The 25794-nt window shown below is 36.2% G+C and overlaps 1 protein-coding gene across 3 annotated transcripts in view; it reads right to left on the reverse strand.

The window, feature by feature from the left end:
• Nucleotides 1–211: 211 nt before the first annotated feature.
• MYOZ2 (myozenin 2) overlaps nucleotides 212–25794 on the reverse strand; it is a 39719-nt gene continuing 14136 nt past the window's right edge. For 2 of the 3 annotated variants that reach the window (XM_065907634.1, XM_065907632.1), the window contains 4 exons: nucleotides 22542–22711; nucleotides 16947–17076; nucleotides 10268–10451; nucleotides 212–2163 (listed from right to left, as the gene is read on the reverse strand). In XM_065907634.1, coding sequence (XP_065763706.1) covers nucleotides 1929–2163; nucleotides 10268–10451; nucleotides 16947–17076; nucleotides 22542–22700 — 708 coding nt within the window. In that variant the 5' untranslated portion in view covers nucleotides 22701–22711 and the 3' untranslated portion in view covers nucleotides 212–1928. Of the gene's footprint in view, nucleotides 2164–10267; nucleotides 10452–16946; nucleotides 17077–22541; nucleotides 22712–25575; nucleotides 25656–25794 lie in introns of all 3 variants that reach the window. The other variant, XM_065907633.1, reaches the window with a different exon arrangement.

Genomic DNA, 25794 nt, shown 5'->3' on the forward strand with positions numbered 1-25794 from the left:
GCTGATCCCCTTTTGATGGTTGACGGAGTGGTGACACCGAGCAGGGAGCTTAACTATTTTGAGATAATTACAATAATATAATAAAAATTCAGTGTAATGAAAAATAGTAGCATTTTGAATTGCTAATAAAGAACTAAACCATTTCTTCAAAATACATAATACAATATGACTTTTTCTTTTTTAAAGGATTAGACAAAAAAAGGCATGAAGGTTCTCTGATATCTAGAGTTTATTACAGATGCCAACATTGTTATTTTAAAACAGGTAAACGGGGGAATTGCCTGGCAGTCCAATGGTTAGGAATCTATGCTTTCTCTGCCAAGGGCCCAGTTTCAATCTCTGGTCAGAGAGTTAAGATCCCACAAGCCCACTTGGTATGGCAAAAAAAAAAAAAAAATTAATTAAGTAAAAATAAATGAGTAAACACCAAAACATAAATAAAATTAAAATATCTTAAAGATATATTTTAAATGAAACAAATTCCCTACAATGATAATATATATAAATAAGATATAGTGATATTGTTCCTTTCTAGAGATGGCATTTTTCATAAGCATATTTTTTTTAAAAATTCCTCTGCTTTCAAGATTGATGATCATCAAAACAACCACCAATTTCAGCATTACATACAGATTCTTTTATAAATATGTGATGTTGCTACATGGCATTTTTATTACTCTGTTGTGCACTTTCCTTCTTCCAGTCTCCTGAACTTAAATCTGGTAGGTAGTTTTCTGTGTATGAGACATTTCTTCTCTGATTTAAGCATCTATCGCAGAACTTTTAACTGAATTGAAATGGGAAAAATTGGTATTTATTTCTTTCCAACTCCATGTTGTATATTCAATCATATTTTAAAATATACCTATAACTTTATATTAATTTGAGTCTTTTATACCAATATTTTCATATATTTATGAAGGAAATGTGCTGTATTACTTTCAAATGCTCTTGTCTTCTTCCATTTCTTGTTTTTGTTTTATAGCATATACTCCCTAGAGCTTAAGGATTTGAGCAGAATTTAAAGATTCAGCAGAGAAAGCTGCCAGTTCAAATTATACACTTTCTCTCTCCCTCATATACATACACTTATTTATATGTCTATTAGCAGGTATCTTGTTATTACTCTTCTAAAAATGTATTCATAAAGTTGAACCTAAACAACACACATTAGGGTTTGTAGAACTTGAATTCCAAATATACCTTGGTCATGAAAACTACAATAGTATGACGTTCTTTGAGTCATTTTCTCCCCATATCCTTGACTTAATACTAAACAACAATAATAACCCAATTGAACTCTGGAGACTGTCATCTGTCATCTGATGATTCAAAGCACGTTGAAAAATACAAAGCAGTTTCAAAGTTCTAAGAAATTTGAAATTTTAAGAAAGACTATTAAAAAGACTTCATCTAGACAAGTTATTTTATAATGGAAGCTTGTCAGAAAAGAAGAACCCAACCCTTTTCTCCATCAGTAATGCTTGTATATCACCTTCTATAGCTTTCATCCCTTAAATAAAACTCTGAATTAATCTAAATATTTTGCACTATATTTTGATTCTAGATCCATCTAAAAACTTTATTCAGGAATAGCTTATATTAAAGGCAACAAAGATGAAACCCTTTGTTGTCAGTAACTTTTCTGGACTTTCCCAGTGTGGAGACCGGATTGTTTAACCAAGTGATAACAAGATTATGAGTAAAGACAAGTGAGTTAAAAGTTTTTTGTTTTTTTTTTAATAAGATTTTGAATTGTTTATTAGATTTTGATCTGAGACTGAAGTTAAATGCCATAAAAGGAAAATTGCTAAATTGTTATTAAATTATTGCTACTAATGAAGAGTGTTAGTGGCTTTGCCAATAAGTAAAATAATTATACAGCAACATTTATGTTCAGAGGTTTTTGTCGCACATACAACTTTCTTTTATAGGTCTTCTGATTCTGGTATGGTGGTATCCTCTGTAGGTTCAGTTGTTATAACTATAGGAATATGCTCAGATATCCATCCCTTCGGAGTCCTATTAAAGGACCGTCTGCCAGAAAGAGGATTGGCAAAGGCCATGAACCTGGGATCTGTTAGAAGTAGTAGGTCAAAATCTGGAACCTTGAATTTAACCATTTTTGATGCTTTTTCAAAACCTCCAAATGGGGTGGCAACTCTGTGAGGAGTGAAAAGAAAAAGAATACATTAATATTCAAATTTATTTGCCAGAAAATAGAAAACAATATAATGCATGATCTTATGGGCATGTTATTGTGTTATATTCTTAGTAGGAATTCAGTTTTTGACCTCTGAAATAAGCGTTTCCATTCAAGGACCATGCCTTTATGATAAAACAGATATTTGATAATGAATTTGTTTAAAGACATTTTGTATGTACTCTTAGTTTTGGACTGAACTAGTCTGTTACCTGGACCCTGAGTCATCACAAATATTTCTTGCCTTCCTGCCTTTGCTAACAATGTTACACTCGCTTATTTCCTCTGGGGGAGGAGAAAAAAAGGTATTTCCTCTGTGCCTCCTCTCCACCTGTATATATTCTGTGGCCTTTAAATTTTAACTTCCCCCTAACTACCCTAAGCCCTCACTCCCTTTCTTAACCAAATTCTTATAGAACTGATTGTTTTATGTTAGTCTTATAGTGCATCTATTAATAATATAGCATTTGGTATTGTCAGCTTCTATTTTTCAGAATATGATTTGGTTTGGGTCATTTGTGAATTATAAATTCTTTGAGGGTAAGAAATATATCTTTACATTTTTCTAGCTATGCCTCAAAAACATCAAAATCCTTCTACTAATCTGAAGAAGGTTCACCTTCTTTATCTTGGCATTCAGGATGTCATATAACAGTTTAGCTTTCTTTGATTTAGCTATTAATTATTAATCCAGAGCCAGACACATTTCTAAATGCTGGAAATATGGCAGTGAGCAACGTAGTCAGAGTGTAAGGTTTTATATTTCTAGTAAAGGAGATAGATAAAAAAATAAACATGTACATTAACTATAATTCAATAAAAATAATAATTTTTAGTTTTTAATAAAATTTTTAATAAAACACTAAACATACAGACAAACATTCAGTAATAAGAACTATGAGAAATTTAAAATAGGGTGATAGAATAGAGCATAACTGAATGACTAGATAGGGAGAAAAGACTTCTCTGGAAAGGTGACATTTAAACTGCCATCTGAAGGTCAGTAGTTTGCCATGGACAATATAACAGAAGCCCTTCAGCATTTCAGATAGAGTAGCTAATGCAAAGAATCTAAGGCAGAAATAATGTTGACCTTTTCAGAAATGAAAGAAAGTCTATGTTGCTAGATAGGTAAGTGACGGGGATGGTAGAAGGGAGAGGGAACAGAGGGGTAGATTGTGTGGAATTTTGTCCGATAAGGAACATGGATTTCATTCTAAGTGTGAAGGGAAGCCTTTGAAAACTGAAAAAGGTCAGTTTTCATTCCATTCCCAAAGGCAATGCCAAAGAATGTTCAAACTACCACACAATTGCACTCATCTCACACGCTAGTAAAGTAGTGCTCAAAATTCTCCAAGCCAGGCTTCAACAGTACATGAACCGTGAACTTCCAGATGTTCAAGGTAGATTTAGAAAAGACAGAGGAACCAGAGATCAAATTGCCAACACTTGCTGGATCATAGAAAAATTAAGAGAATTCCAGAAAAAAACTTCTAATTCTGCTTCATTGACTGTGCTAAAGCCTTTGTATGGAACACAACAAACTGTGGAAGATTCTTCAAGAGATGGGAATACCAGACCACCTTACCTGGCTCCTGCAAAACCTGTATGCAGATCAAGAAACAACAGTTAGAACCAGACATGGAACAACAGACTGGTTCCAAATTGGGAAAGGAGTATGTCAAGGCTGTATACTGTCATCTTGCTTATGTAACTTCTGTGCAGAGTACATCATGTGAAATGCCGGGCTGGATGAAGCACACCCCAAATCAAGATTGCTGGGAGAAATATCAATAACCTCAGATATGCAGATGGCACCACCCTTATGGCAGAAAGTGAAGAGGAATTAAAGAGCTTCTTGCTAAACGTGAAAGAGGAGAGTAAAAATGCTGGCTTAAAACTCAACATACAAAAAACAAAGATAATGGCATCTGGTCCCATCACTTCATGGCAAATAGATGGAGAAACAATGGAAACAGTGACAGACTTTATTTTCTTGGGCTACAAAATCACTGTGGATGGTGACTGCAGCCATGAAATTAAAAGATGCTTGCTCCTTGGAAGAAAAGGTATGACCAACCCAGACAGCATATTTAAAAGCAGAGACATGACTTTGCCAACAGAGGTCCATCTAGTTGAAGCTTTGTTTTTTCCAGTAGTCATGTATGGATGTCAGAGTTGGACCATAAAGAAGGCTGAGCGCTAAAGAATTGATGCTTTTAAACTGTGGTGTTGGAGAAGACTATTGAGAGTCCCTTGGACTGCAAGAAGATCAAATCAGTCAATCCTCAAGGAAATCAGTTCTGAATATTCGTTGGAAGGACTGATGCTGAAGCTTGAGCTCCAATACTTTGGCCACCTGATCTGAAGAACCAACTCATTAGAAGAAGACAGTGATGCTGGGAAAGATTGAAGGTGGGAAGAGAAGGGGACGACAGAGGATGAGATGGTTGGATGGCATCACCGACTCAATGGACATGAGTTTGAGCAAGCTCCAAGAGATGGTGAAAGACAGGGAATCCTGGCATGCTGCAGTCTATGGGGTCACAAAGAGTTGGACACGACAGAGCAACTGAACAGGACTGAACAGTAAAAACAGGAGTGGTATAACCTGAGAAAATTTGAATAAAGATCACTCTGGCACCTTTCACTGTGTAAACAAGTATAGGTGGACAAGAATGAAAGAAAAGAAAATATGGTACTGATTCAGGTGAGAAGTGATGGCAACTTGGATTTTAGGTGTTTTCCTTGAAGAAGTGGGTGGTTTCAGGATGTGTTCTACAGGTAGGGTCAACAGGATGTGCTGACAAATTGGATGAAAATTGTGAGGGAAATGTAAAAATCAAGAATTATTCCTCGGTTTAGAGTTTCAGTAGCTCACTGGTAGAAGGCAAGGAGGAACAGGTTTGGGGGGGGTTGTGTGTGTGTGTATGTGTGTGTGTAAAAAAATGACTTTGACATCGTAGTGGAAAGGTCAATCCTGCTAGCTTTACCCTATACACTTTCATGTAGTCTTTGTTCCAGTCAAACTGATGTACTGCTTGCTCTTTCCTTGTTGGAGAGAAGGCAGTGGCACCCCACTCCAGTACTCTTGCCTGGAGAATCCCATGAATGGCGGAGCCTGGTAGGCTGCAGTCCATGGGTTGCTAAGAGTGGGACATGACTGAGCGAATTCACTTTCACTTTTCACTGTCATGCATTGGAGAAGGCAGTGGCAACACACTCCAGTGTTCTTGCTTGGAGGATCCCAGGGACGGTGGAGGCTGGTGGGCTGCTGTCTATGGGGTCACACAGAGTCAGACACGCCTGAAGTGACTTAGCAGCAGCAGCTTCTCCTTGTGCTCTCCAACGTCATTGCATTTACTCACTCATTTTTCTCTGCCTGGAGTGCTCTGACTGTCAATACTAACATTTCTAAATCCCCTTTAAGTTTTAAGTATGTTCTTTAAGTAATTTATACTTAAGTATTTGATATTTAATTTTATTCTTGAAGCTTTCCCTGATCTCCCACAGCCAGAAATAAACTGTTTCTCCCCTAAGTTTTCATGAGCTCTATTTTTACCTCCCTGTAACCTCACTTTCCATCTTTCATTATATTCAGTAGTCTGTCTGCCTAATTTATGAGACTGCACTCCAAGAGGACTGGAATTCTCTCTGATATATCTTTGTATCTTGCTCAATATATGTAATTGTTTAATGTATTTTGCCTAGACGATCCTCATAAACATTTGGATAATGGAATTGGCAGGACTATAAATTCTCCAGTATTGTGGAGATCATTTTAAAGCCTAGAAAAGATCTGATTTTCTTTGAAGCTCAATCACCTGTGATCTTTCTTGAATATCTTAATTTCTGGATGATAATAGGGACTAAGGACTCAAGCTAGATAGCATATCAAAAAGCAGAGACATTACTTTGCCAACAAAGGTCCGTCTGGTCAAGGCTATGGTTTTTCCAGTGGTCATGTATGGATGTGAGAGTTGGATTGTGAAGAAAGCTGAGCACCGAAAAATTGATGCTTTTGAACTGTGGTGTTGGAGAAGACTCTTGAGAGTCCCTTGGACTCAAGGAGATCCAACCAGTCCATCCTAAAGAAGATCAGTCCTGGGTGTTCATTGGAAGGATTGATGCTGAAGCTGAAGCTTCAGTACTTTGGCCACCTCATGCGAAGAGTTGACTCACTGGAAAAGACCCTGATGCTGGGAAGGATTGGGGGCAGGAGGAGAAGGGGCAACAGAGGATGAGATGACTAGATGGCATCACCAACTCGATGGGCATGAGTTTGAGTAAATTCCAGGAGTTGGTGATGGACAGGAAGCCTGGTGTGCTGCGATTCATGGGGTCACAGAGAGTCGGACACAACTGAGTGACTGAACTGAACTGAACTGAAGGAGTCTAGTAAAGTAAGGAGGAAATGAATGATGGACTTTGAAAAATGAGATGGCTTTGATGTGTGGAGCTGAAGCATTATTGAAATAATAAATGAAAAAATTAAAAATAAAATGTGGTAGTGAGATGCTTGAAATTTAGATTATGAAGATGATGCAGATATTGGTGGGCTTCCCTGGTAGCTCAGTGGTAAAGAATCTGCCTGCAATGCGGGAGACCCGGGTTTGCTCCCTGGATTGGGAAGATCTTGTCTGGAGAATCCCATGGACAGAGGAGCCTGGTGGGCTGCAGTGCATGAGGTCACAGAGTCAGACATGACTTGAAGTGACTAAGCGCAGCAGTAGCATAGATGTTGGTAATGGCATACTTGAAGGAAAGTCAATAGTGACAAAATGGGATTGAGAGAGAGGTCCTTTGAAGCAATACAGTCAAAGGCTTAAGAGGGTTGAGAGTTCAGTGAACCATTTAAGCCACCAAAAGGTGATGACAGGGATAGTCCTGGGGAAAAAGATTGAGAGCCAGATAAAATCTTCAGTGTCCGCAGGGTAGATAGGCGACCTCAATGATGGCTGTAGCACACGTAACTATGTCATATATTGGATTGGCCAAAAATTTCGCTTCTTTAGAGTTTCCATAAGATGTTACAAAAAAACCTGAAAAGAATGCAGGTTTTGGCCAATGCAGTAGTGGTATAGAATCTCATGTCTTGCTGTGTGTGTTTAGTCGCTCACTCGTATCTGACTCATTGCAACCCCTTGGACTGCAGCATGCCAGGCTCCTCTGTCCATGGGGATTCTCCAGGCAAGAATACTGGAGTGGATTGCCATGCCCTCCTCCAGGGGATCTTCCCAACCTAGGGATCGAACCCAGGTCTTCCACATTCCAGGCAAATTCTTTACCATAAATGAAAGTGTCAGTCACTCAGTCATGTCTGCTGTTTTCTATCCCATGGACTGTAGCCTGCCAGGCTCCTCTGTCCATGGAATTCTTCAGGCAAGGATACTGGAGTGTGTAGCTATTCCGTTCTGCAGGGGATCTTCCTGAGCTGGGGACTGAACAAGGATCTCCTGTATTGCAGGAAGATTCTTTGAGCCACCAGGGAAGCTCTCATGTCTTACTAGCCCATAATTTTCTGGTGTTCTAGGTTTTTTTGTTCTTATTTTTCTGAAGAAGAACAGTATGTTTTACTTTCTGTTGCATCTTTTCTCAAGATGGCTGTTCTCTTACAATATTTCCCCAAATCGCTGTGGAAAATATGGATAACAACAGGTTACTGAGTAATGCAGTAACCTCAGTCTAATGCAGCATTTCAGCAATCATATCAATATAGTCTTTCATGTCCAGGGTCTAAAACCATTACTCTAGCGGTGAGAGGGATTGGTCAGGAAAAGAACTTTAAGAATTTAAGTTATCAGTCAGATACTTCATGGTCACTAAACTTCAGAAGGCACAGTAATAATGACAGCTAGTATTTATCACAAAGTGCTGTGCACCTGCTCTGTTAGTGTGGAAATCACCTTGTGGTCTTTTTAAGCTATGGATGCTGATTCAGTCAGTCTAGTGTGTGTCCTGAGACTCTTCATTTCTAACCAGCTCCCAGGTGATGCCAGCACAGCTGGTCTCACCACACTTGGAGTACCAAGGCTTTACATGGTTGTCTCATTAAATTCTCAAAACAAATATTTGAGTTGATTATCTTTCTATCCCCTTTTAATAGATGAAACTGTAACACAAATAGTTAAATGACTTACCCGATGTCACCCACCTAATAAAGTATAGAATCAGAATTTAAACCCAGGTATTCAGACTCACTGAAGCCTGCTCTTCTATACTACCATATGTTGTACCCCTTAGACATAATTCTTAAGGACCATTGGGCCTTCTGAGATCGTTTCTAAGTAGAGCAGTACATTGAGGAATCACATCTGTTATATAAGTGAGTGATTTAATGTCCCACATTTTGTCCTTTGATTTAGTGGATTGAAGAGTCATTAAAAGTCAAATTTGACTCACTGCATAAGTAAACTTCATATTCTTGGATGTTCAAGATGTCCAAGACAATGTTTTGTCATTTTGGAAGTTTACCATTATAAACCTATATAGTTAGTTCATTTGTTGGTTCATTCATTTACTCATATAAAAAGTTGCGTGTGTGTATGCTAAGTTGCTTCAGTCATGTCCAACTCTTTGTGACACCGTGGACTATAGCCTGCCAGGTTCCTCTGTCCATAGGATTCTCCAGGCATGAATACTAGAGTGGGTTGTCATTTCCTCCTCCAGGGGATCTTCCTGACCCAGGAATCAAACCCGCATATCCTGTGTCTCCTGCATTGACAGACAGGTTCTTCACCACTAGTGCTACCTGGGAAGCCCGATTATATCTAGACACTCTGCTATATGCTATTAATTCAAAGATGGAAAGATTGTAGTAGGTCTTAATTTCAGTGAACTCACAAACAAGAAAAGAGTGAAATATAAGCAGGGTGTGGGGGAACACATCATGGACTAAGATAGTTACTTTAAGGGAACATTTTCCTGAATACAGAGGAACTTAAGGTAAAACTTAGAGCCTGGGATCTGACCTAAACACTTTTGTAGGGCACAGTGCAAAATGAAAACTCAGGACTCTTTGTTTACAGCTTGTTAGGAATTTCAAGCATTAAAGCGAAACTTTAAATCAGCTATGATCTTTTTAATTGTGGGGCCCCCTGCAGTTGCACAAGCCACACATCCAAGGGAGTATAACAGTAGGTTGTTATTCATTGAATACAAGAGGCTGGAGTTGAACATTGTCAGATTTAGGCTGAATTTGGTCAATTAATCTTATATTTATTAATTCCAAAAATCACTTTTATTCTTTTATTTATCTTTTCTGAATTAAATGAGAAAGAAATGTTCCTCTGCCATTGAAATCCAATATTTGAGTTTGATATTTAGTGCATTCGCTTTCCCTTTTCATTCAGTATGTTTTGTTTTTCCCTCCCAATTTGTGGGTCATTTTCTTCTGTAAATGAAAACATTCCCGTCCATTTCATCACCCATCTCCACCACTTATCCAGCGAAAGATTGTTGTTTAAAAAGCAGAATTTTCTTTTCTTTGGCACCATTTGAGACTGCATCCTGTTTGTTTAACTTTTTATTGCCTTTGGACACGAAGTAAACTTTTTAACAGAAATGTTAAGCATTCAAAGTGAGAGACTATTTGTAAGATTTTTAAGATCTCTGAAAATAGTTTCAAGTTTTATTCAGTTAGAAAAGCAAAAGATTCCACTGAAAGATTTGGAATATTCTACTAAAAAATAACTGTGCATCTCTGTAATTCCCATAATATAATTTCTTTGAACACAGGTCTGACTTAAAATTATTTTTTATACTTCGTCATCTATGTAGTGACTAACAAGATTGTTTGGAGCAACACATAAACTAATATCAACCTTCACATTAGCAATCAATATTAAAATTGCTTTTTAAAATGTTGGAGATGATCTTATAACAGTGAAAATGTACCATATTAGTAATACTGTAAAAATGAGTTTTTGGCTAGGCAGAGATATTATATATTGCTTTTAGGTTTTTTTGTTTTTGTTTTTCCTACCAGAGGATTCAGTTCTCCATACCGTGATATAACAGCCTTTGTATTGCATGCTGAAGTGCCATTGAGGGTAATTGAATTACCTGTTAAAGCTCCTGTAATCAGGCAATTCTGCCTTTCCTTCAGGCTTGAAAAATTTAGGATATAAAGCCTCTAAAAGCTCCGGATCATTGCTAATGGCCTGTTCCCAGGGCGACTGGTAGTACTTAGGGACAGCTGTGGTGTTGAATCTTTCAGGAGGAATTTCCTTCAGTGGTCCAGAATATCCTTTGGAAAAATATTGCAAGAATAAGTAAACACAGAGTACCTGAGAGTTACTAAATTCCACCTAGCATTTTACCATGTTTAATTTTTCATGCAGGGGTAAATTTATGAAGAATACATTCTTTTTATGATCTCTCAGAAAAGAGTAGTCTGACAGTGTTAGACATTTTTAAATCCTTTTAAATTTTATGGAATTTTCAAAAGAAAGCATTTAACATTTCATTTTACCAAGTTATACAGTTAGTTTCTTCCTTGACTATCACAGTATATATTTGTTCAGTGAAACTATTAACTTACTTGTGCACCTTACGTTAATTTATACTAGGCCTTATATACCACAGTTACTACATTAATTTAGAAACTGGGTTCTTTATATCAATAAAGACAGAATTTCCCTCCTCTCGGAGCTGATTCTTTATAAGTATTGTTCAGGTGTTGACTATCTAAAATTGCTGCAAGCTTACATGAGGCTAAGTTGCTTCAAGTTGTGTCCGACTCTTTGTACCTCAGCCCGCCAGACTCCTCTGTCCATGGAATTCTTTTGGCAAGAATACTAGAGTGGGTTGCCATGGCTTCCTCCAGGGCATCTCATGACCAGGGATCAAACCCACATCCTTATGTCTCTGCATTGGCAGGCAGGTTTTTTTTTTTTTTACTGCTAGTGCCACCTGGAAAGCCCAATTTTTTTTTTTGTCCTTGCGTGTGGGATCTTAGTCCCTGACCAGGGATCAAACCAGCACCTGCTGCTTTGGAAGTGCAGAGTCTTAACCACTAGATTGTCAGGGAAGTCTCAAGAATACTGGAGTGGGTAGCCATTCCCTTCTCCAGGGGAATCTTCCCAACCCAGGGATCGAACCCAGATCTCTCACATTGCAGATGGATTCATTACCTTCTGAGCCATCAGGGAAGCCTGAAATTGCTGAGTGGCCTGTAGAATGTTCAAGCTTCAAAATGGTGAAGTAGCTTCTCTGCACTGTCTTCATCAGGCCCTTCTTATTCCCTGATATGTCTATCCTTTGTTTACTTCTTTCCTGAGGATTTCTAGCCTGACTTTTCTGCTTCCAGTCTTACCTCCGCAATTTATTCTTCTCTAAGTATCATTTAAAAATCACACAATTCCTGGCATAAATGTGAAACCATTTTCACATACATTAAGTGACATTCTTCAGGTCTTCAAATGCAGAACTGTTTACTTTCCAGCTATGCTACCTTACTGCCTAGTTATATCTTTTAAATAATTCTCTCTCTACCATATCAAAACCTCTACTATGCAGTCACTCCTACTTTTAGGTTTCTGTGATGGTTCTTTTCCTTCTTTAAAATGTTTTCTATTTTATTGTGTTAAACCATGCCTGTCCTTTCTATACACTAAAAATTAGTTTCTCTTTTCCAAAAACTCTTGATAATTCCGCCAATAGGCAGCTATTTGCTTGTAGTAATTTAATTTTCTTCTGACTGTCTCCAGTATCAAATGGCAGTCTCTTCAGTAGGCTGCTTTACTCTGCTTAGGAAGTTTAACTTAAATATTTGGCTTTAATTGTGACCTACGAAGAGATCCAACCAATCCATCCTAAGGGAGATCAGTCCTGGGTGTTCATTGGAAGGACTGATGCTGAAGCTGAAATTCCAGTACTTTGGCCACCTCATGCAAAGAGCTGACTCATTGGAAAAGACCCTGATGCTGGGAGGGATTGGGGGCAGGAGGAGAAGGGGCAACAGAGGATGAGATGGTTGGATGGCATCACTGACTTAATGGACATGGGTTTGAGTAAACTCCAGGAGTTGGTGATGGACAGGGAGGCCTGGCGTGCTGCAGTTCATGGGATTGCAAAGAGTCAGACATGACTGAGCGACTGAACTGAACTGAACATATTGGTGATTCCAAGGTTTGTTTTTTATCTTGATGCCCTTCTATTCAGCCACCTGTTACATTCATCCAAATTACTATTCCCCTGACACCCTTTATAATCTGTTTAGACCTACATGCAGCCGTTTTCTGATACATTCTGCTTCTTTCTGTATGTTGATCATCTTAGCAAATGTTATCACTATTCTTAGATGTCTAAGACAGAAGCACTGTCCTAAACAATCTTTCATTCCCACAACAAATCACTAAGTATTACCAGCTATACTTAAGGATTTCTTAAATAGGCTTCTCAACTTTGCAGTTTCTGAATCACCATGGGCACCTACTTAAAATGTTGATAATGAATTCTTCCCTCCAGAGACAAGACGTCTCAGATACGGCTTACACATTTAATAGAAGTGATTTACAAACAGAACACTGGGAAGTAACTGTTCTAGCCAATTCTCTTTTTCCTTCTATTTCCATACCTGGTTCAGGCCCTGTGCATTTCTTGCCTGGGCTTTCACAGTAACCTTTGCTAAATTCAAATAATCTATAGTTTGTATTCTGAATTTGTTGTACTTTTCAACTCATCAACCAAGAAGGAAGGACCCATTACTCTTGCTTCATTACAAGCCATCTGATAACCTTGAAACTCTCCCTTTTCTTAGTCTATATTACAGGCATTCCCTAATATTTAATAATTGAATATTTAAACTTTAAGTAGCTATATGAATTTATACTTCCAAAATTCCTCTCTCTCTCTCTCTCTCTCTCTCTCTCTGTATATATATATATATATTTGTATATATGTATGTGTTTATGTATAAATACACATAGATTGTTCCTGGTAGTAAATAAAATATAGATATGATATTGAAGTTTGTATGGCAGAGAGAAAATCAGACTACAAATATAGCATGGACATTTGTCCTGTGTCCCTGTCTATGAATTCCTTGAGGGTAGAACTTTTTTATTCTTTTTGAAATTTCATAGTTTATAATCAGTTTAGTTGCTTAGTCATGTCCGACTCTTTGTGACCCCACGGACTGCAGCACGCCAGGCTTCCCTGTCCATCACCAGCTCCTGGAGCTTGCTCATCATGTCCATCAAGTTGGTGATGCCATCCAACCATCTCATCCTCTGTTGTCCCCTTCTCCTCCTGCCTTCAATCTTTCCCAGCATCAGGGTCTTTTGCAGTGAGTCAGTCCTTTGCATCAGGTGGCCAAGGTATTGGAGATTCAGCTTCAGCATCAGTCCTTCCAATGAATATTCAGGATTGATTTCTTTGAGGAGGGACTGGCTGGATCTCCTTGCAGCCCAAGGGACTCTCAAGAGTCTTCAACAAAACAGTTCCAAAGCATCAATTTTTCAGCACCCAGCCTTCTTTATGGTCCAACTCTCACATCCATACATGACTACTGAAAAAGCGATAGCCTTGACTAGATAGACCTTTGTCAGCAAAGTAATGTCTCTCTTTTTTAATATCCTGTCTAGGTTGGTCATAACTTTTCTTTCAAGGAGTAAGCATCTTTTAATTCCATGGCTGCAGTCATTTTCACCATCTGCAATGATTTTGGAGCCCAAGAAAATAAACTCAGCCAACTGTTTCCACTGTTTCCCCTTTAATTTGCCATGAAGTGATGGGACTGGATGCCATGATCTTAGTTTTTTAATGTTGAGTTTTAAGCCAGCTTTTTCACTCTTCTCTTTCACCTTCACCAGGAGGCTGTTTAGTTCCTCTTTGCTTTCTGACATAAGGGTGATGTTATCTGCATATCAGAGGTTATTGATATTTATCCTGGCAGTCTTACTTCCGGCTTGTGCTTCATCCAGCCTAGCATTTCTCATGATGTACTCTGCCTAGAAGTTAAATAGGCAGAGTGACAGTATACAGCCTTGATGTACTCCTTTCCCAATTTGGAACCAGTCTGTTGTTCCATGTCCATTTCTAACTGTTGCTTCTTGACCATCATACAGATTTCTCAGGAGGCAGGTAAGGGGATCTGATATTACCATCTCTTTGAGAATCTTACACAGTTTGTTGTGATCCACACAGTCAAAGGTTTTAGAGTAGTCAATGGAGCAGAAGTAGATGTTTTTCTAGAATTCTCTTGTTTTTTTCTATGATCCAGCAAATGTTGGCAATTTGATCTCTGGTTCCTCTGCCTTTTCTAAATCCAACTTGACCATCTGGAAGTTCTTGGTTCATGTACTATTGAAGCTGAACTTGAAGAATTTTGAGCATTACTTGGCTAGCATGTAAAATGTGCAATTGTGAGGGAGTTTGAACATTCTTTGGCATTACCTTTTTTTGGGAATGGAATGAAAACTGACCTTTTCCAACCCTGTAGCCACTGCTGAGTTTTCCAAATTTACTGGCATATTGAGTGCAGCACCTAACTGCTTCATCTTTTAGAATTTGAAATAGGTCAGCTGGAATTCCATCACCTCTAGTAGCTTTGATCATAGTGATGCTTCCTAATGCCCACTTGACTTCACACTCCAGGATGCCTGGCTCTAGGTAAGTGATCACACCATTGATTCATAGTAATCAATGGTTATTGATCCGTAATAAAAATTTTAACTTAGTAATGGAAGTACCAGATTGAATCAACATAAACTTTTCTATATGTCTTCCCTTTCCTATTAAAAAACCTTATCATTCCATACATTAGGTAGCAGAAGGTTGCAGTATAGTGGTTGGAGCTTAAAGGAAATATATATACTCTGTTATGTATTAAGTATATAAAGATGGGTAAGGAAAGGATGAACTTTAACTCAGTATTTTATTGTATATTAGGGACTATACTCACATTCTTACATTTAATTTTCACAACAACCATGTGCAGTGAGATTTATTTTCTTTATTTTACAGATTGAAGAAACAGACTCAGAGATTTATTTTCATTCTCAGCACAGTAGTAAAGTGGGCATGGATGAAAGATCCAGCAGCTTTATTGCTGCTGTCCGCAGTGGTGATGGGACTTACTTTTGCCTTACCTAATCACAAATTATGGGGGGACAGGATAAAGATTTATTATTTCTTTAAATAAAAAGAATAATTTTATTTTGCTCATTTAAGAGCAATGAAAAAATGATGGAATGTTGACTGTGTTTGGTACCCAGGACACTGCCATGAAGGTCCCTGTTCTGCATGGCATCCATCAGCTTTTACCCTTCGTCCTTCTTCACTTTTGCTTCTGAGCTTGGCTGTACAAACTTTCGCTTTCATTTGATAATATAAATTCACTTAATTTTACCATTTGAGAGACTACTAGCAACTAAATACTAAAGGAGGGAGAAAACTGAGGGAACTCCTGTTTTTATTATGGAGTGTTGAAAAAAAGAATAAAGTTCTGCCACTACAGTGTGTTTTTATTAAAAGAGGGCTTGATGAATTTAAATTCATTTAAGGATGGTTCATTTACTGGACTATTTTCTTAAAATCCCACCATACTGTCTTTAGTAACAGCTGTAGTATGTTGAACCATTAATTAGGAGTTTTTTTTCCTATTTTCAGTTGTCCATGTATACAGTCATATTAAAAGTCATGTTAACAAAAAAAAAAAGAGGAGATCACAGGTTGAACCCAGACCCATCAGATTCTTTTTGTTTTTGCCACATGAGCTTAATGTTGTATGTGCAGAACCTGTTGCCTGCTCTTCTGTCATAAAAAAAAAAAATCTATTTGAAAGCTATTTGAGAATTTTATTACAATTTTATTAGAATTTTCTTGAGGAAAAACTTAAAGGTATTTGCTTTAAATTATTTTGGAAAGATATTGTCTAAGTAGAGCAGATAATTCTTCTGATTTAATATTTCAAAATCTAACAATACTTCAAATAACATGTACTGGTTTGAATAAACATTTACTTATTTTTTGGACTTCCCTCATAGCTCAGTTGGTAAAGAATCCACCTGCAATGCAGGAGACCCCAGTTCGATCCCTGAATTGGGAAGATCCCCTGGAGAAGGAAAAGGCTACCCACTGCAGGATTCTGGCCTGGAGAATTCCATGGATTTGTATGTATATTCCATGGGGTCACAAAGAGTCGGACATGACTGAGCAACTTCACTTTCACTTTACTTATTTTTAAAGATAATAAACAAATATACAGTATTAGAGGATTGCATTTAAAGCCTTATAAGAGAGCAGAAAATAACAAAGGTCACTCATATGATACATCTGTGAATTTGGTATCAAAGCTGGATTTAATTCTTAGTCAGTCAGTGTTGGCTTCTAGCTATTCACAACCTCAAGTTCTTAATTTGTAAAATGAGGATTATAATAAGTGTCATAATGTTATTAAATTAAAAAAGATAAATACATATAATAGTATTTCATAAACTACACAGTTCTATACAAATAGGATTTCAATATAATTACAAACAAACTTAATTTTTAGTATAATAAACGATTGCCAACAAAAGCTATGGGCCATCTGAAAGAACATAAGACTCCTGTAAATGTGTTACTAAACTCCTCTAGGTCTAATCTTTACATTTGTCTTGAACTTATCTACAAAACAGGTACATAATGTGAAAAGCTGTTTCATTCAGACACCATTTACTAAAGAATCCAGGTGACTTGAGTCATGTATTTACGTGCACAGCAGTTTTATTGTTCTGCTTGTACGGGGATTAGTTACCTGGTGCAATGTTTTCTGGATTTGGGGGGCTTCGTGGATCCGGAGTGTTAGGAGGAGTGAATGGTGCTTGCTGTGGACCACTTTCCAAGTTGCTTCCGTCCAGTTTCTCATTCTGCATGGCAATGTTGTGCTGTATTTGACCAAAAGTAAACTCAACTGAAAACTCAAAAATATACACTAATAGGACATTTCACATGTACAAAACTCCATTTGTATACTTGGAATTTAAATATAATGCCAATTCATCATTACATACTGTCTCAATAATTTATATGGTACCCAGTTGAGCAATTGAATGAGAAATTTTACTGATATCAAGCTAAATTCTGTTTTATGGTGATGATCTACTTAATAATAATTAATTAAGCCTTACTATGTGCCAGGCACTGTGTCCAGGGCTTTATATCAGTTATCTAATTTACTATTCACAATATATCCATAAGATCAATCTATTTAATTTGTAAGTCTTTACTGATTTAATATCATATAGCATACTTGCCAAACACACAACTTAGTCATTGTTACATTATTAGTTTGCTTATACTTGGGATTTAATTATATTCTTTATTATGACTTGTTTTAAAGATTAGTTTGAAATTTGGACATCAGTCATGTATAACAGAAAAATATTTTTACTTTAAGCTGCATAAACTTATATAGAAGGAAGAATTTGGTGTTTCTAGAAAATAGAATATTTAAAAGAGCGTTTGTCTAAAGTTTTAGGTGAATTTGCTTTACTGTTATAGTTTAGGATTTATTTTATGGCAATATAGCCCTTTAAAAACAGTCAATTGGTTTTTAACAGAGAAGAACAGACATTGTAATAGGTTATATCCTCAGAAGTATAGCTAGGATTTACCTCTATAATAAAATATTGTTTCAATTATACATGAGAGATACATATATTTTAAAAGAAGTCAATCTATTTAATTGCATAAGGTCAAATCATCTTTTAACTTTGTAAAGAAAAATTTACTGATGGCCATAGCAAATAAACACCAATTTTTGAGTTTTTTCTGTGTGACATAAGCCAAACATATTTTAAAATATTTTTTATTTCTGTATTTATTTACAAGATGAAAAGGTAAAGTACACTTTTGCAATTTAATAATTATTTAACTTTATAGAAATGTGATTATTTCATACTAAAATCCAAATGCTTACAATAACTAAAGATCATAAATTAAGGCCTCACCTGACAAAATTATGAAGAAAATAAAGTTTATCCCATTTTCAGCCTTCACCCACCCACAGACACTCTCCAGGTGTCTTTTACATTCACCTTATTCTAGGCAGCATCCTGGTAAAGTTTCTGTGGACATGAGCAGGGCGATGTTAGTAGTTGCAAGCTGACTTGTGGAGACAGGAAGGAAGGCATGAGAGGCAGCTAGATGAGTATGGGTCTTGATTACTGGCCATATGAGTTTGCATTGTATTCAATAGGCAAAAAGAAACAATTTCTAAAGGTAGATAGTGCTATACTCAAATACATCAGTTTTTAGTGTTTTGAATTTAGCCATTATCTTAAGTGTTCAATTTAATTGACTTGATTAATAACTTTTTTCACTTCTGAACCTTCACCACTTCTTAGAAAAAAAAATTCTTGCTAACTTTAGTTATAAATAAAAGCTAGTTGAGATAAATATAGAAAGTTTACTTGTATCATGCATTAAAATTACTTTTTCTAAGTTACTGTCCATGAAATGAGTTCCACCTAAACTTATAAATCATTCTACCTACATTAATTTAAAAATTCTAATACTAACCTCCTTTATAGACAGGAAAATAAACTCTTTCTAGCTAATTATTAATTATCAGGAGACACCCAGTACCTCTGTTTGTCATTGTTAAGTATACAAGCAAAGTCTTATAATAGTTGGGTAGTGACTTATTTTAGTTATGATAGCCTTAAATGATTTTTATAACATTATTTTTTGAACAAAATATATATGTTTTTTGAACCTCAGAGTATTTAGTTACGTCTTATTTCAGAATTACTTTTTATGATATAATTCCCTTTTTTCCAATATTATATGAGATTTCTAAGGATTTTTTTAAGTCTTTATTGAATTTGTTACAATATTGCTTCTGTTGTTTATGTTCTGGTTTTTTGACCATGAAGCATGTGGAGTCTTAGCTCCCTGACCAGATATGGAACCCATGCCCCTTGCACTGGAAGGTGAAGTCTTAACCACTGGGCCGCCAGGGAGTGCCTCTAAGGAATTTTAAAAGTGCTTAGTTACTGCAAACATGTAGTTTTAACTATAAACTGTGGATTTTTTTTTTCTTAGTTCCTTGACTAGGGATTGAACCCAAGTCTCCTACATTGGAAGGCAGATTCTTTTCTTTTTCTTTTTGACTGCTCTTCATTGCTTCTGCACGGGCTTTCTTTAGTGGTGGCAAGTGGTGGGGCAGAGCTGGGCAGGGGGCAGCTGCTGTTTGCTGCCGTGTGTGGGCTTCTCGTGTTGGTGGTGTCCCTTGCAGCAGAGCACAGGCTCTGGCTTGGGGCTCCAGTGGTTCAGCACACAGGCTTAGTGGTTGCTGCTCGCAGGCTTAGCTGCTCCACAGGATGTGGAGTCTCCCCAGACCAGGGATTGGACCCATGTCTCCTGCCTTGGCAGGCAGGTTCTTATCTACTGTGCCACCAGCGAAGTCCATGGGTTGTTTTGGATGATATCCTTTAGTAGTAACTTATAGAAAGGAATTTTAATTATGATGAATCATTCTTTTATTTCTCTTGTATGCTTATTTTCTTCATCCCTTTTTGTATGTGTATGTGTAAGAAGTTGATCAGTTCATGAACTAGGACTTTAAAATTGGCATGTGTAGCAAGCAGTGTATCTTCATTTTATTTTAAAAATGCATACTCTCTGTTGTTATTTGTATCATAAGGTCTGTGTGGCTTGAATTTGCTAGTTTCTCAGCAAGAAAATAAGCCAAAAGCTGTGCTTATTTTTTGTAATTATACTTAATATTTTAATAGATGGCATTGATTACCAAAGAGTTGGTTTATATTTTCATTTAATGATACCCTGAAATTATAAGAAATGCATAAATGTAAGTTAAATCATTATTTTGACTATATAAAGCTAAAGGGAAGCAGTGAAAGATTATTTCAGAAAATGTAGTCAATAACATCAATGTGATATAAATCATATAAAAATGATTCAAAAACTAGATTTTAAGTAAATCATTGCTTTCTATTTTTCAGTGTTATTTTGTCCCTCCATCACTAGACAAGGGCTGTATTAATTTATCTTTGAAATCCAAGCATAGTTTCTAGAACACAGTAGGCAATCAATAAATTTCTGCCGAAAGTATAAATAAATGAATGGAAATAGACCCAAACCTAATATCTTCTAAATTTCTGTCATATTATCAATGCTTGCTTAAAGTTGCAGTCTAAAGCATTGATAAAAGCAAATGTGTCATCATATAATGTAGCTCAGTGATTTATTATGCAGGTCATTTATAAACTTAAGATCAGTGAACACAGATCTTTAAAGCCAGAGGCACCTTACAAAACCATTTGTGTCAACCCTGTATTTTATAAATGAGAAAACAGGACCAGAAAGGCAAAGAAAGTTTTAAATTGACTCCCGATTACAGTTTGTGGGATTGCTAGGACTGAACGTTGGTTCTTCCAGTTCCCAGGCCAGAGTTTCTTTTAATTATACCTTGACAAGTGTCAGTGTCAAGAACTCTAGAATTCAGGGAGCTGGATTTCAATCTCCTTTATTATGGTGTTGCTTAAGCCAAATCAATATGTGTTCTTCCTTAAATACTACTTTCCTAATTTCTAAAGAAGAGAGCAAATTTCATCAGACTCAGAGTATATTGTGTAACTCAGTGACATGTGACTTCATTCCATATATTATTATTATTATTTTATTCTACTTATTAGCATTTAATTGTTTCTGTATATTCAGTATATGTTCAAATATTTCAGTACAGCTGTTTGGGACTATTTAGTTCTCAATCTTCTATGAATGCTGGAAAAGTATTAAGGCATATTCTTATATATTTTACCTATGACCAGAATGTTTGACCACAGGTATATAAGATTATTGTCAATAACTTGAAATACTAGTGAAGAGAGAATATGTTGTATTCTAATGGACATTTTAAATCTTATACCTTCCTTCAGAATTGTAATTAAAGCATTATACTTAGAGATATAAATACTAGTTATGAAAACTGGATTTATTTAGATGTCTAGACTTGTAGATGACTTTTCAAAGAATTTCCATTAAGACACTATATCTCATATTCTTCTTCAGAGCTACCTCTCTATTGTCATTATCCATCAGATGAGCTAGAGGTTATTTTAGGTTCATACTGTATTAGCTGCAGACATATTCTGATGAGGATACTGAGCGTAATTATAGGATACCATAGGATACCATGACATTTATCCATGACTTCAAGTGAAAATCATCCTTCATTAAGTGTAAATACTATGGTTGAGTAAAATTTGAAGTCTAACTGAATTCATAATTATAGCTAGATTCAATTCATGGATGTTGAAAGATGCACATTAATGTGAAAAACAAACTATTTAAGATATTCTCTAACCATTTATTGTTAAGCAGAATCATAACAAGGGAAATAGAAATTTCAAGAATGAGTAAAATTTTAGTGTTTGTGAGTGCAAATGTTAGTTCTGTAGCGTGTTTTATGATAAAAGATCAGTGAAACTGGTCTGTTTGCTATAAAGAATTTAGCTGTCCATTCAAAACAGCTTACTAGTGATGGCAGTGGGAAAGGTTTCAGGTTTAAATTCATGAGTAAACTTGTGAACTTTTCATAGTTATAGAAAGAAACCCTTAGTTAAAAAAAAAAAAAAAAACTTATATTGTTGTAGTCTCCACCATCTCCTATAGTGCACTATTCCTTTTTGATTCTTCATACTAGTATTTTATTTTTAAAATATTTTCCCAAAGCTAATCGTTTTTCAATTATGAACTTCTTCCTCTAAAATCTCTCTGAATGACAATTTAAAAGAATATGGTATTCATGCAACATGTGAAATATAATTTAATAAGTTTGTTTGTTTTAACTTTTGGGTGATGGAAACTTTTGTCCAAAGAGTTTTATCCACATTGATTTTGTTGTCAGTGAGTACCAGACTTCTCTGTACAACATGGGATGAATACTTTGAAAGGAGATCAACTGTGTCTAGTTCCCAGGCATGTTTCAATGCCAGGATGTTTTCAGCCAATAAAATGCTTATACTTACTTTATGGAGCACTGTGTGCTTTGGAATTGTTTCCATCCCAAACATTTAACCAGTGGTGATAAGATATGGAAACTTTTAGTTCCACCAGTCTCCACTCCCTCTCCCTCCTCTTAGCAGAACAGACCAGTTCTTCAGTGCCAAATCTACAAACATGCAATTTCTCTATTGAACTAAAAAGATACTCATATCAGGCATAATCATTTACCCACCTAAATTATTCATTATTATGAAAAAAAGTATAACAGAATCAATGAAAAGAAAATTTGTAAAATACTTGTTTGGGAATTTAATAATACATATAAGTTTAGAAATGCTGCCCATTTATTTAGATAACCGTATTATCAAGTTATACCTACATTTATTTGTGCTTTAGATTCATACTGGAAATTTTCAAATGTATATTTGTCAGATCTTCTTTGTCGCATCTTAAATAGTCTGGCACCACGGTTACTGAGATGGGATAATTCTTCCAACATGATGTCTCTGGGGATGCTGACTTTTTTGCCCAGGTGCATGACATCTACATCTGTAAAACAATATTCATGTGCGTGAAAAACCCTAAGATAAGCATTTTTAAATGCTCTGCTAAATTTCATAATTTACTATCTGCTATGTGTTAGAATAGGCATCCCTGGTGGCTCAATAGTAAAGAATCTGCCTGCTAATGCAGGAGACACTGGTTCCATCCCTGTGTAGGAAAGACCCCCTGGAGAAGGAAATGGCAACCCACTCCAGTATTTCTGCCTGGGAAATCCCATGGACAGAGGAGCCTGACAGGCTACAGTCCATGGGGTCACAAAAGAACCAACACAACTTGGTAACTAAACAACAACCATATGCTAGTATAGTAACTAAACTATAGGCTCTTTACTCAGACTACCTTGGGTTAAATTCTGGCTCTACTACTTTCTAACTGTATGATCATAGGTATGTTGCTTATTTTTTTATAAACCTCAATTTTCTTATCTCTAAAGTGGGACTAATAATAATAATACCCACTGCATAGGTTTTATGTAAGGATTAAATAAAATGTTTCGTATCATACCTGGCACATAAAAGAGTGAGTGAAGTTTAATGACATTTTATTATTTATTTTAATGTCATTTATTAATGACAAATTAATAAATATTAATTTATTCTTTTCTTATTTAGTGACTTATCAAACAATACCACTCATCGGTCTGTTCATAAGCTCTCTTTGACTCCCAGCATTTTTATGTATCAGTTTGAATTGTCTCCATTACAAGAATGCTTATGCTTTGACTCATGCCACCCATTTCTTTGTTGGAATACTATTAATTCTGTATCTTGCATTAAGGAGCCTAACATAAAGTAGGTAAGTGGTAAGTATTGAATAATCCTTCTCAATCCAGTTTATGTGCCATTTCTGTCAATTCTCTAAAATTTCTATGCATAATTATTTATGCCTTTTCTGTATTCCCATAGCACGGAATCAATATTACTTGATTCCATTTTACTTATTCTGTGATTTGCATTTTCTTTATGTTTTTGTCTTTGTGTCCTCCATGCCTTAAATAGAGGAGATGGTCAGTAAACAACTATTATTTTCTATTTCTAGTACTGAAGGACTTTTCTGAAATCCCAAAGAAAGAAAACTCCTCCATTTGCTCCTTTAATCAGAAATGCTTTTTTTGGTAACACACAGAGTTCTTTTGCCACTGTGAACTGCTGTTAAATGCAGAGAAAAAAAATTGGACCATTCATAAAATAAATATTCTGGAAGATTGGGACAACATTTTCTGATGTTACAAATTAACCCTAATAATTAGGCTTTTTGAGGTCTTTAGGGATAAAATAATAAAATTGCTTATAAATTTTCTCCCCATTTTGCTTTGAAGAAATCACTTTGCTTATATATTTTGATGTTAACTGAAGAGGAGCTCTGCTAATTATAAAAATTGTGTCATCAAGACTTCTGTTTCTGTGAAGACAGACTAGATATACTTTTCCCTGTATGTTTACTAAGTAAAACTAAAAATCCTGGATATTAGTATAAAATAAACATAAGAAGACTAAAAGTTGGAGGGAAGAAGGCAGACCAGCTAGGGGCCTCAGGACCAAGGAACAACACAGTACTAATTCTTTGGGTTTCTTTTGGCCCCACATATCCCAGACTTGGAGCTGAAAATTCTTTTAACTGAGAAACATGCAACAGGTGCAGCCAAAGACCTACAGTAAAAGATTATTCTTACTAGTCAAGACCAGAAAGGAGCAACCTATAAAGACAAGAGACTTTTAGACAATAGCTACTCTAGCCAAATGCCACAGAAAAAAACTAGCCTCACCCATACCAAAAAATTTCAAGTGTAGAGCCCAGGATTTTACCCTTGCAAAGCTATAACGAGGTGCCCCAGTGCACCCTTATATAAGGGTGGTATCTGAGAGGCCAAGGATGAAGCTGGGAGTTTCATCCCTGTTAGCCAGTAACAACCCTCAATCCCTGCAGAGTTAGTAGAGACTAGGTGGGGATTTTGAACTCCCACCACCTCCTAGTAGTAACTAAGTGACATCAAGTTTCAATATGAGCCAACTGAAACTGTGACTTCTTATTTCTCCCTGGCAGTGATGAATGAAGTGGCACTCTCCTTCCCGTCCTGAAGCAATGTCAGACAAGTATAGATAAAATTGAAGGCTTAAATAAGAGCAAGATTCTTAAAATATAATATGAAAATGTGCAGGCTCAAATAAAAAACTCATTTGTCATAGAAACAAGAAGATCTCAAACTAAATGGGAAAAGAGACAGATGCCAGCATGAGAAGACTGAGATATTAAAATTATAAAACAAAGATTTTAAAGTGGCCATGATAAAAAAATGCTTCAAAGAGCAATTACAAAGTTTCTGGAAGCAAATGGAAAATTTTAGAAAACTTTAGCAAAGGGGAAAAAAATCATGACTGAAATAAAAGTTATAAAGACCCAAATGAAAACTTCAGAACTGAAAAAAAATACCCCAAATAAAAGGTTCGGTGGATGGATTCAATAGCAGAATGGAGGGGATAAAGGCAGGAATCAGTGAACTGGGAAACAGAGTAATGAAAATTACCCAAAAAGAACAAAAGAGAAAAAAATTAAGAAAAAAGGTAAAGAAAGCCTTAGGGATCAGTGTGACTACAACAAAAGATACGGCATTTGTACCACTGAAGTCCCAGAAGGGGAGGAGGTGTGTGGGGCTGGAAAAGTACACAAAGAAATAATGGCTGAAAACTTCCCAAATTTGGCAAGAGACATAAACCTACAGATTCAGGAAGCAAAAAGTTGTCTATGAAAGATAAACCTATAGAACTCTACAACAAGACATATCATAAACTTCTAAAAAGTAAAGACAAAGGGAAAATCTTGAAAGCAGCCAGATAAAAATGACAACTTACCTATAGGGAGAAAAAAATGAGAATGACAGTAGAATTCTCATCAGAAACCATGAAGACCAGAAGGAAGTGGCACAAAAATGCTGAAAGAAAAGAAATGTCAACCCAGAATCTGATGCCCAGCGAAGACATTCTTTAGAAATAAAGGGGCATTTGAGACATCTTCAGATGAAGGAAAAGTAGGAGATTATTTTTCCTGAAGACCTACCCTAAAAGAATGAG

Source organism: Muntiacus reevesi, chromosome 16 (assembly GCF_963930625.1).
Source record: "Muntiacus reevesi chromosome 16, mMunRee1.1, whole genome shotgun sequence".
Classification (NCBI taxonomy): domain Eukaryota; kingdom Metazoa; phylum Chordata; class Mammalia; order Artiodactyla; family Cervidae; genus Muntiacus; species Muntiacus reevesi.